The 12,325-nt window shown below is 41.1% G+C and overlaps 1 protein-coding gene across 1 annotated transcript; it reads left to right on the forward strand.

Moving 5' to 3' along the window:
* The first annotated feature begins 410 nt into the window (after positions 1-410).
* On the forward strand, positions 411-6,480 carry LOC117696058 (oogenesin-3-like). The gene is made up of 4 exons (XM_034486660.2): positions 411-473; positions 3,626-3,933; positions 4,450-4,998; positions 5,644-6,480. Exons 1-4 carry the CDS (start codon positions 444-446, stop codon positions 6,206-6,208), a joined length of 1,452 nt encoding a protein of 483 aa, XP_034342551.1. The 5' UTR covers positions 411-443; the 3' UTR covers positions 6,209-6,480.
* Positions 6,481-12,325: the final 5,845 nt, after the last annotated feature.

The raw sequence follows: 12,325 nt of genomic DNA on the forward strand, positions 1-12,325 counted from the left end.
ACTCACAGGCCTCAGACTAGAATATGAATTGTGTGAGCACACAAGAGAAGGCCATGTCCTGGGAGTTGACCACAATATATAGGCAGAAAGAGATTGGATAAGTGCCCTATGCTTGTAGACTCAGAGATCCACCTGTCTCTGATTTGCAAGTGCTGTGATTAAAGGCACGAGGCACAACCACTTGACTTCAATAGATAAGTTCTTAACTATCTCTCTCGTCTAAGAATCTTCCTGTGTACAGATCTGATCCAATTTACCTACACCATCCAAATCTGAAGATAAGGAATTGGGTGGAGACTCAATATTTAATCAGAGACCTACTTTTGTGGTGAGGGTGTGGCTACAAAGGGAGGATACAGCTGAGAGGTATATAAAGAGTCAGAGCAGGCAGAGAAACCCTCAGTCTCTTGAAGCCTGGAGTTACAACCTTCTTCTGCCTGAATATGGTGATCTGTTTCCAGTGTCCAGATGCAGTAAGTCCCTCAGCTCCATGAGGATACCTCATCTCATGCAACCTAGTCTAGCCTTGTCCTCACTTGAAATTTTGTTCATATAATTTTCTACTTGGTGGTTCTCCTTTTTTAAGATGAGTTCTCTCTAAGTAAGTTTGCCTAGCTGGTATCCTAGATATTCTGTACTTTTTGGTTAATATCCACTTACCAATTAGTACACACCATGCATGGCATTCTGGGTCTTTGGTAACTCATTCAGAATGATATTTTCTAGTTCCAGCCATTTGCCTAAAAAATTCTTGCTGTCCTCATTGTTTTATTAGCTGGATTTTATTCCATTATGGAAATGAACGATATTTTCTATATCCATTCTTCAGTTGAGTGCTATCTGGGTTGTTTCCAGCTTCTGGCTATTACATATAAGGCTGCTATGAACATAGAGGAGCAAGTGTCCTTGTGATATGGCAGGGCATCTTCTGGGTATCTGACCAAGAGTAATATAGCTGCCTATTCAGGTAGAAGTGTTTCTAATTTTTTTGCCAAACAACCAAATTGGTTTCCAGAGTGCTTGCACCAGTTTGCAATCCCATAGAAATGGAGGAGTGTTCTCATTCTCCACATCCTCACAAGTAAGTGCAGTCATTGTAGGGTTTGATTTCAGTGATTCTGATTATTGTAAGGTGGAATCTCAAGGTCATTTTGATTTGCATTTCTCTGCAGACTAAGGACTTTGAACATTTCTTTAAGTGCCTCTTGGTCTTTAGAGCTTTTTCTACCTTTGAATTAGGGGAAGGATTGAAGAAACTGAAGGGCAGGGCAACCCTATGGTAATCCCACTAGTCTAAACTAACCTGAAAGCCTGGAAGCTCCCAGAGCCTGAGCCACCCAACCTGTCAGCATACACAGTCTGGTCCAAAGTCCCCAGTACATATATATAGCTGAGGACTGCATGATATAGCTTCAGTGGGAAAGACTTGAGGCCCTAGAGAAGAGAGATACCTGAAGGTTTAGGGGTGGGTGAAGCATTCTCTTGGAGGAAACACTGAAAAAAATTAGATGAGGGTCTGGGGGAGGGAATCAATGGCTGGAATGTAAATTAATTAAAAAAATATCACCAGGCCATAAACTCACAGAAATTCTCCTACCTCAGCCACCTGAGGCCTGTTTAACCAGAATATCCAAGTGTGTTCTCAATTACATCTAATTATTAACTGGGTTATTGTGGTTTCTGTAGAATTTTTTTGTTTTATTAGTTTTGATTCTGTTTTTTTGAGACAGTTGCACTAAGAATGTCAGGGTGATCTTGCATTCTCGGCACTCTAGTCTGGAATGTCAGATATGAGTTACTCAAGTGCCTTGAGTGCTGATCTTTCTGTCAGTTTAAGCCTGGCATTCTTTGGTGTGCTTTCAATCCCAACAACAGGGAGGCAGAGGGAGGCTGTGAGTGTCAAAATAGCTGGATATTACATATATTTTTTGAAAAGGCGAAACAAGGGGCTGCAGAGAAGGCTCAGTGGTTAAGAACACTGAGTGCTCTTTCAGGGGTACTATGTTCAATTCCCAGTAAGTAAATGGTGGCTCACAACCATCTATAATGTGGTCTGATGCCCTCTTCCTCTTTGGGTGTGTCTGAAGACAGAGACAGTGTACTCATATACACTAAATAAAGAAATAGTTATATAACTAAATAAATAATGTAAAACAAGCAAACAAACACAAAATATCAAAAAACAAATGGTATTTGCATTTGCTCACTGATAAATAGCCTCTCATTATAATCGAACCCAGGATGTCCTCAAACTTGCAGGAAGAAATGTATATATACACATACATGTGTGTATATATGTGTGTGTTTGTGTGTGTGTATAATATTCATTATATCACAATAACAGTCTTGCTCTCTCCTCTCTACCAATACCTACTCTTGACTGCAACAGAAATGCAGAGGCTGGATACTCATTAAGTTTGATGACAGACTAATATATATATAGAAAGTTTAAAAACAGCTATAAGATCATGTCTCAGAGAAGAAAAAAATTCCAAACCAATAAAATCAACAACACACACAAAAGATATTTCTATCTGCTGATTGATACATGGACTACTCTTTTCAAGGAAATCAGTATGTCTTCAAAGTTTCAGAAAGAATCCAGGTTTTTGTTATTATTAAATATTCAAACAGAAAAATCTAAATATTACTTAATATCTGCTCCATTTTTGTTACATGTTGGTCTTCATTTAGTTTCTGCTGGTCTCAGGATAGCTGGTCTGGTGCTGTATAAGTAACCAATTATGACATGGAGCTAGTGAGCCTCCTGGCTTCAGCATGTGAATTATAATCTCTACCTCATAGTCTCTTTATTTTGGATGCTTTATAAAGGGTCACCAACCATGTCAATGGCTACTGAAGGATAAGTGACTTTAATGTTTCTTTCCCACTCTGTTAGCTCTGTAGTTTGCAGACCTCAGGCTTGGAACTTTACCAACACCTTCTCCAAAAGACATGTAAGGGTCACAATCAAAGATTGATGTCAATAACTAATGATGGGTATTTCAAAGATGAGGTGACTCAATCTATGCACTATAGCTGGATAGATAAAGATTGTAGACAATTTGGAAGCTGATTTTCTTTGCTTTCTTTGAGGGCCTGGAAAGCTAAGGACAATCATCATCCAACAAGTGGCTGAAGCTTCAGAGTTCCTCGTGATGCCTCCCCAGTGGGATGAATTCACCCCATCTCTGGCTGCGATTGGATGTGGCCTTTGGGAACTAGGATACTTTGGAGAAAAATCATAGCATCAGAGAGAATTATGGGTTTAAAACCAGCACAGGCCAGACCAAGCAGTGCTTGATTAGTCATGCTGTGGTGGCCCAGGCTGAACAGAAATGGAAAACACATGTAATGTCAACACTTGGGAGGTACAGTCAGGTATTTCTCTGTGGGTCCAGACCACTGAGATCTATAAAGCTAGTTTTAGGATAGCCAGGGATATAGGTAGTTCTGTAAAGATATTATCTCAAAGAACAAATGAAAAAAAAATTGGTTATTCAAAGTGACAAACTGGGTTCTCTGCCCTCATCTTTAGTAATCTAGCTCTCACATTTCCTTGTGTGTACAGAAGGGCTTCCTAAGTTTCTTGTCATTCATGGTATATTTTTCCTGGCTTCCCTAGGATGACTCTTCAGAAGACACAAAGAAAGTCTACTCTCCACTCACCCTTGAGAAGCTGGCAATGCAGAGGCTACTGAGGGAGGAGGCCTTGGCCATTTCTGCTCTCAAGGACCTGCCCCATCTTCTGTTCCCAGTGATGTTTGAGGAGGCCTTCATTAATGGGCATACAAAGGTCTTGACAGCCATGATACCTGTGTGGCCTTACCCATACCTTTCTGTAGGAATAATGATAGAAAACCGCAACTTGGAGACTTTGAAGGCTATGCTTGAGGGACTAGATATACTGATTACACAAAAGGTTCGCTCCAGGTAGGCAAGATTGGCTGGGGTTGGAGGGTGGGTCTCTTAGTGCTGAGGATAAACTAGGGTCTCAGAATATTTGGCCAACTGTGGATCAGAAGCTTCTGATCATCAATTCTTTCTTCAACCCACAGTCTGGACTGTTACCTTCTGAATGTAGAGGCTGAGAAGGTGTAAAGGTTTGTGCTTAGTCTCAACTCTCTGGGCAAATAATAAATAATGTAGAATACAGAAAAGAATAGACACACCCAAGAGGAGTGGGTCTTTTCCTGCATCCCTCAAAGGTACAAGAGAAATGACATTAAGATTAGGGAGCTTGGAATGAAGGGAAGTAAGACAGGGCTAAAGATGCCTGTCTTGCAAAGAATGCTATTCATTCACTGAGCTTAAGTTTCAGGGTTTGATTCTAGACACAGGAAAACAAAGTTTTGAAAGAAGCTGCTTAAATGTAATATGTAGAGTAGAATCAGACTATTAAATGTGTCTTCTTTTACCATCTGATAGTTATACTCATTTCTCCCACAGTAGGTGCAAACTCAGAGAGATCAATTGGAGGAATGAATACCACGATGTTACTGGCATATGGGCTGGATCCCATGAACTCTTACCAAGATTAATGACACAGAAGCAGCCAGTGCAGAATAGTCCTGGCTGTGGGGTGAAGAAGGAATTGAAGGTGACAACACAACTTGAAATCACAGAGGGCAGACTTGATGAATCTGACAGATACTTGTTTCAGTGGGCCCAGCAGAGAAAAGATTCCATTCATCTGTGCAATAGAAATCTAGAGATTCAGGGTTTAACCAAAGCTACAGTCATAGAAATCTTCAAGTTTTTACATGCAGACTGTGTACAAGATCTAATGCTATGTCATCTTTCTATAGAAGATTTTGATTTTCTTAATCCCTACCTGAGACAGCTGAACAATCTTCTCAATCTCACAGTATGTCACATCACAGATACCCTAAGAATGGGTGATTCTGACATGTCTCTACTTCCCCCATTCCACTGTCTCCAGAAACTCTCTGTAAATGAATCCCCTTATATATATGGCAACCTAAAAGGATTCCTCAGGTAAGGAAGGGTCCCATAGTAGACCAGAAAAAAACTAATCTCTTTTCTTTTGCCTTGATTTTGATGTGGTTTTGTTTTGTTTTTTGCAAGTTATAGAAGATTTTATCATCTGGCAAACATAAACCTATCACTCTCAGAGACCTAGCATATCGAGGCAATGAGCCCTGTGCCAAGATCTGTATGACTAGACACAAGCAACCTCTTATTGCTTATGTGTAAATAGTTTTAAGTTCAGAAGAAGATTGAGTGGATGAGAAATATGGGACAATGGGTTTCAAGGTGAAGACAGGATCATGGAACTTGGAGAAACAAAACCTCACAGAACTCTTAAAAATAGTACTAGGAAGTTGTTGAATTTTGTTTTGGGTAGCTAGTCCTTCTTACATAGACCATGTTACCCAGATATATCCATTGTTTTGGTTTTCTATCAGGCCCTGGGTCATGACTATAATGATATCTTAAGGACTCAGACTAGAATGTTGGGAGGTATGTGAGCAGAAAACAAAAGGCCATGTCCTGAGGGTTGTTCTCAATATACATTCAGAATGATTTGGGGGGGGGGGGGATGTCATCTGCATAGCTGTCAATCCTATCCACCCTCTTCAACACAATTTGACAGAAAGCAATAATGTTTTCTCTCCTCAGGTGCCTGAAGAAACCCTTGGCGTCACTCAGCATCACTGACTGTAACTTCTCACAGTCAGACTTGGATTGCCTGTCCTATTGCTCAAATATTTTTGAGCTCAAATCTTTAAACCTTGACAGTATTAATTTATGTGATTTACTCCTTGAGCCTCTTGGGTTTTTCCTTGAGAGAGTTGGACATACCTTGAAATACCTGGGATTAGAGTCATGTGGTATACAGGACTCTCAGTTGAATACCCTGCTGCCTGCCCTAAGCCAATGTTCCCAGCTCAGAGTTGTCAATTTCAATGATAATGACTTTTCTCTGCTTTTCCTGAAAGAACTTTTACACCACACAGCCCAGCTGAGCCAGCTGGAAAGTGAGGCATACCCTGTCCCTCTAGAGTGCTATGACAGGGATGTAATACTTAAACACAGATTAGAAAAATTTTGTCCGGAGCTCCTGGATATACTCAGGGCCAATAGAATGCCCAAGGAGGTCACCTTTGAAACATCCCAATGCTTCAATTGTGGTGGGTACTATATTTATGATCTGGAGACCGAAAGTTGCCATTATGAAATATAACTACTGTAAAGTTGATTGTGGAAGACAGAAATGGAAGCTGATTATTGGAGATTGATGAAACCCTAAGTGAATGTCCACTGCTGATTGGAGCATGGAAATGCTAATCACTTACAGGCCTGAAACACACTGGAAAGGCAAGATCTTTCTCTGAGCTGGTAAATGAATGTAGCATCTACAGAAAATGTCAAGCACTCTTTACTTTTCTAGGATTATTGTAGGTTGTGTGTATTATAATAGAGGTAACCTTCCATGAGGACATTGCCTCCCCTTTTGATTTATGCAATGAATATTTTGATATTTAATAAATATTTTGGGTTGATGGTATGTCTCTATTAGAGAACAGAACATAATCATCCTTAGCATTTCTGCACCTGTATCTGGTTTCTTCATTCCTCATCACCATAATTAGAACAATCTCAGATTTGTGCAGTTCCTTGCATCCCAGGAACAGTCTCATAAATGGGACCCAAACACAGAGCTTCATAAAGTGCTCAATGTTTTGGAAAGAAATTAGTATGTAGTACACTCAGATCACAACAACTGAGTTGGTTATAGAGAACAATGGGATGAGGGGAGAGGCATATTTAGCAAGCATGAAAAATGAGGACCAAGACATTTTAGGACAGATGTCCTTGTATTTAACCTTTGCTGAAAAAATATTTGCAACAAATGAACCCTCAGAGACCTGATATCAAAATGAGAAGAACATGATGTTACCTTAATCCTTAATCTAGTTCTTCATAGTTTTTTTTTTTTTTTGGTTTTTCAAGACAGGGTTTCTCTGTGTAGTACTGGCTGTCCTGGAACTCACTCTGTAGACCAGGGTGGCCTCGAACTCAGAAATCTGCCTGTCTCTGCCTCCCAAGTGCTGGGATTAAAAGACGTGTGCCACCAACTCAGAGCTCTTCATAGATTTAAAACAGTTTTTTTTGTTGGCTAAGAAAAGCTTCACTCCTTAGGTAGAGAAATATGTCCTAACACCTGCCCTGGTTCCCTGTGACATGTCTTTGTGGGGGACTCCAACCTTCATGTGTAGTGCAGCTTCTTTCAGATAGTGAGGTGACTCACAGTAGGCTGAGGAGAAGAGGATGTTCTCTATGGAACTTCCCACAGTCTCCTTATACTCTTCAGTTCATTTTATTAACATCCAGGCTGGCCAATGTCTCTGGACCTAATGCCCTGGGGCCCTTCCTCACTGGCTTGTTATGGGTCTAATTTTCCACTATAGAGCCCCCTGGAAAGATGAGATTAAATATATTCACCTCCATGCCAAGCTGTTTTCTTTAAAAAAAAAAAAAGTGCCAGGCTGCTCTTCATGAGATTCTATGAATAGCCTAATACAATTTAAAAACATACGTTTTTTTTGAAGGGATGCCCATACAGAATGAAAGGTGTTTATGGCTGGAGTCAGGAATGAATCATGTTCTTATCCTCAGAGTCTGCCTAAGATACCCTAACACCTACTTCTCAGCACAGAGAAGATCTATGTGCCCCAGAGGGACAAAGGTTAAGGGGAAAAACAGGGATTAAAAATAGAAAGTGAAGGTGACAGGGGAGAGGGTAATAGACTGTTTGTCCCTGAGGGACAGGGCAGGAGCAAAGAACTGCCTCAGGATAAAGAAGAGACAGAATGGCTAGCCTATAGGAGGAAGGCTTGTTATAAAGGTAAAAGGTAAACTCCATGTGAGAATGACATTTAATTTTAATTGGGCTTCATAATTATGTAAGGCAAATGACTGGAAAGCTGGGCCCTGGTTGGGAGCCTCAAGAAGAGGAAGCTGCCAGAAAAAGAAATGAACTTTGGGGGATACCTTTCAAAATATAAACTAATAGTTTTCAGTCAGGCACAGTGTCAAGGAAAAAGGAAAAGAGTTGCCACGGCCATGTTTGCTATTGTCAGGCTGGCAACAAGTTCCATAACTGAGGCAGGAGGATTGATGAGAGTTGAAGTTTCAGAGCAGAGACTGCAGGAAAGTGCATCCAGAGACTGCCCCACTGGGGGATCCACCCCATATAAAGTCACCAAATCCAGACACTGATGTGGATGCCAAGAAATCCATGCTGACAAGAGCCTGATATAGTTGTCTCCTGAAAGCCTCTGCCAGAGCCTGACAAATACAGAGATAGATACTAACAACCATTTGACTGAATATGAGGTCCCCAGTGGAGGAGTTAGAGGCAGTATTGAAGGAGATGAAGGGGTTTGCAACCTCATAGGAAGAACAACAATGAAAACCAAAAAAAGCCACCCAGAGCTCCCTGGGACTAAACCACCAACCAAGGATTACACATGAAGGTACTCAAGGCTCCAGCCACATATGCAGCAAAAGATGGCCTTGTTGGACATCAGTGGAAAGAGAGGCCCTTGGCCCTGTGAAGGCTCAATGTCCCACTGTAGCAGAATGTGAGGGCAGGGGGGAAGGAATGTGTGGGTGGGTGGGGGAACACTTTCATAGAAGGCAGAGAAGGGGGGATAAGATAGGGCATTTCGGAGGGTAAAACCAAAAAGTGGATAACATTTGAAATATAAATAAACTATCCAAATAAAAACAATCTTTGTGCAAAAGAGGCAGATGTAGGCAGATATCTAATCTCTGGACCAGCCTGGTCTACAGGGTGAGTTCCTGGACAGCCAGGGATACACAGAGAAATCCATAATCATAGAGACAGTGCTTATGATGTCAAGTCTATTATATAAGCACACGCACATATTTGTATATACATACGTATATATATGTGTATATATATACACACACACAGACACACACACAGGTATATATATATATATATATATATATATATATATATACACATATATATGTATATATATGCATGTATACATACATATATATGCAGGTTTCTTTCTGCCAGTTTGAGAACTTCGTGAGCACCTTGAAAATAAGACACTGTGTATCAGGGAGGAGATGCAAATGCCATTTGTTTTTGGTATTTTGTGTTTGTTTGCCTGTTTTGCCTCATTCATTCATGTATTGTATGTGAGTACATTATTCCTGTCTTCAGACACACCCAAAGACGGCATCAGATCCCATTATAGATGGATGTGAGCTATGAAGTATTTAGTGGGAATTGAACGCAGGACCTGTGGAAGAGCACTCAGTGTTCTTAACCACTGAGCTTTTTCTCCAGACCCTTCTTTTGCCTTTTTAAAGACACATATAATACCTGGCTGTTTTGACAATCATTTAGGCTCCAAACTTAGAGATCAGCCTCACTCTGCATGCTTGTTGCTGGGATTAAAGGCACACCAAAGAATGCCAGACTTAATGTGACATAAAGATCAGTATTCAAGGCACTTGTGCAACTCACAGCTGTCATTCCAGAATGGATTGCCTTGAATTCAAGGTCACCCTGAAACTCTTAGTGAGACTACCTCAAAAACCAAAACCAAACCAAAACAAAACAAAACAAAACAAAAGTACCCCACGGAAACCACAATGACCCAATTAATACTTAGATATAATAGAGAACTCACTTGTATATTCTGGTTAAACAGCCTTCAGGTGGCCAAGATAGGAGAATCTCTGTGAGTTTGAGGCCAGACAAACTATTTTATTTAGTTTAATTCTATTTACATTCCAGATCTTGCCCCCCCACACACAGTTTTTCATCTAATTCTTTCTCCCCTTTGCCTCCAAGAGGGTGCTTCCCTTCCCCATACTCAGGTATCCCCCTTCCCAGGGTCTAAGTTTATTAAAGGATTTGATGCATCTTTTGCACCTGAAGACAGAACAGGCAGTCCTCTGCTCTATATGTGCTGGGGGCTTTGGACCAGCTTGTGTATGCTGCCTGGTTGAGTGGCTAAGTCTCTGGGAGTTCCCAGGTGTCTAATTTAGATAAGACTGCTGGTCTTCCTAGAGGGTTGTCCTCTCCTTCAGTTTGTACAATCCTTCCACTAATTCAATCATAGAAGAATCTCAAATGGCTCAGAAGCATTAAAAAAATGTTCAAATCCTTAGTCATCATGGAAATTACAATGAAAATGTGTTGCGGCCTTTACTCTACCTCAAAGGTTTTGCCTCAACACTTTTGGGGCTAAGTGCTCTGGTCAAGAGAGAGAGTGGGGCTCTTCGGGCAATAGACAAGAAGAATGGAGACAAGACAGGGTGTAATCAAGTCTCTTCTATTTTCTCAAGTCTCCCTTCTTGAAGGGAATTCTGAGGTATTTATATACACAAGCAGGAGAACACAGGTGAAAACATTTACCACGTGCACCATACAGCTGAGGTCACTAAACAGCAAAACAAGCTATGTGGGGTAAACAATATATTTATCAGAGTGTGCTTCAGCTGTTATAGGCTTTTGACAACCAAGTCTTTCATCAGGGTATATGGAATATACCTGATATATTGGAATAACTTCAAAAGTAAAGAGTAATGCCTTACATTTCAGCGATTCTCCTCAGTCCATCCTTGGCCAACTCAACCTGTGGAAAGCAGAACCTGTGTTGTTGGACATATGACAGTAGTAGTATTTCTTTTTAGGGCCTTAGTATTTGTTCAGTACCTTCTTGCAGTGACAAGTGTCTGGTCACATTGCTTTCTCCTGTACAACCTTTCCAAAGTGGAATGGGATTCAAAGGAACAGGGTTTTTTTCTGGTGGGATAAAGGTTAATTGCTGTGTTGGTTCTTGTGAGAGCCTGCATATATTGAGACTGATGAATGTTTGGAATTGAGACCTCTAGTACAACAGGGCACAAAGAGTTCTCTACTATTGCAGAGCAGGGACTCTGGCCTTCTGGTGGTTCCTGGAATTGGTGAGACTTACAATTCCTAAGACATAGCATGAATATATGGCACCTGAGTGCTTTACCAAGCCCCTTCTGACTCAGGCATTTCCCTGTGTACAAGTATGCTGAATGATGTCCTGTGCTCATGAATACCCAGTGCCTGAATGCAGCCCAAGCCAGTCCAAGACACAGGAACTGAAGACCCCCCAAACTCGGGAGACCCTTCCTCAAGCCTCTGGATTGTGACCACCCAAAAATCACAAGAAACCATACCTGGATGCAATCAGCAGAGGTTTATTAGGGGAGGAGCCGGCGGTCAAAAAACAAGCTCTTTAGCTCCAAGAGCAGGGTTTTTGGCCCTGAGTGATGGGTACCGGGGTCTTTTAAAGAGCAAAACCACAAACCAGGGGAGTGGGGGAGGGGGTAAGAGGCTACCAAGGATACATAACATGAGAATAGTGATACATTACAAAGAAACCCACCCTAAAAGGTTAATGGCCATGGAAAATACCCAGTACAATCATTTTCACAAAAATCTGGTTTCACCAAGTCACTGTCCTACCTTGTCATTTATCAACTATTTATTCTCACTAGCTCCAGCTGTAAAGCCACAGTCCTGTCATTGTGTTTTTACCACCTGAATGACTTTCACTCCTTACAGCCAGTTCCTGGAACTGGCCTGGCTTGTTTCAGAGAAAATTTTCCATGTCCCTAAAAGAACTTGAAAGGCATCTATATATGTATATATTCTATAAAAATGATTTTTATAATTTTTCATTCTTCAGAACCAGCAGCTTCAGTCCAGGCCTTTTGCAAACATATTGCAGACAGAAATCTTCAGATGTAGTTTGATACTGAAGGAACCACCAGGCTTGCAAATTAGCCTTAGAAGAGGCTACAGAAGCAGCAAGCTGACACAGGAATTTCAGGAGCATTTCTTTGTTGGGAGCCGACTTTTAGCAGAAAGCGGCTAGATCATCTTTGCAGCCATCTGGAACCATATACCCTGATAAGAGACTTGGTTTTCAATAGCCTACAACAGCTGAGCACACTCTGACAAACATCTTGTTTATCCCACATAGCTTGTTTTGCTGTTTAGTGACCTCAGCTGCAAGGCCTACATGGTATCCATGCCTGGAAGACATGAGGTACACGTGCTATCCACTCCATACAGGCCTGTAAGGTGCAAATGCTATCCATGGTATATATGCCTGTAAGGGTTATGTCATATCCACACCTACAAGGCACGTGGCAAAATCATATAAGTACTCCGGACTTCCCTTCACTAGGAGAGACAGTAAGAGAGAAGAGACACAATAAACGAGACTTAAGACTTGACCATACACCCTGTCTAGTCTCCATTCTTCTT

Source organism: Arvicanthis niloticus, unplaced genomic scaffold, assembly GCF_011762505.2.
Source record: "Arvicanthis niloticus isolate mArvNil1 unplaced genomic scaffold, mArvNil1.pat.X S10, whole genome shotgun sequence".
In the NCBI taxonomy this organism is placed as follows: Eukaryota; Metazoa; Chordata; class Mammalia; order Rodentia; family Muridae; genus Arvicanthis; species Arvicanthis niloticus.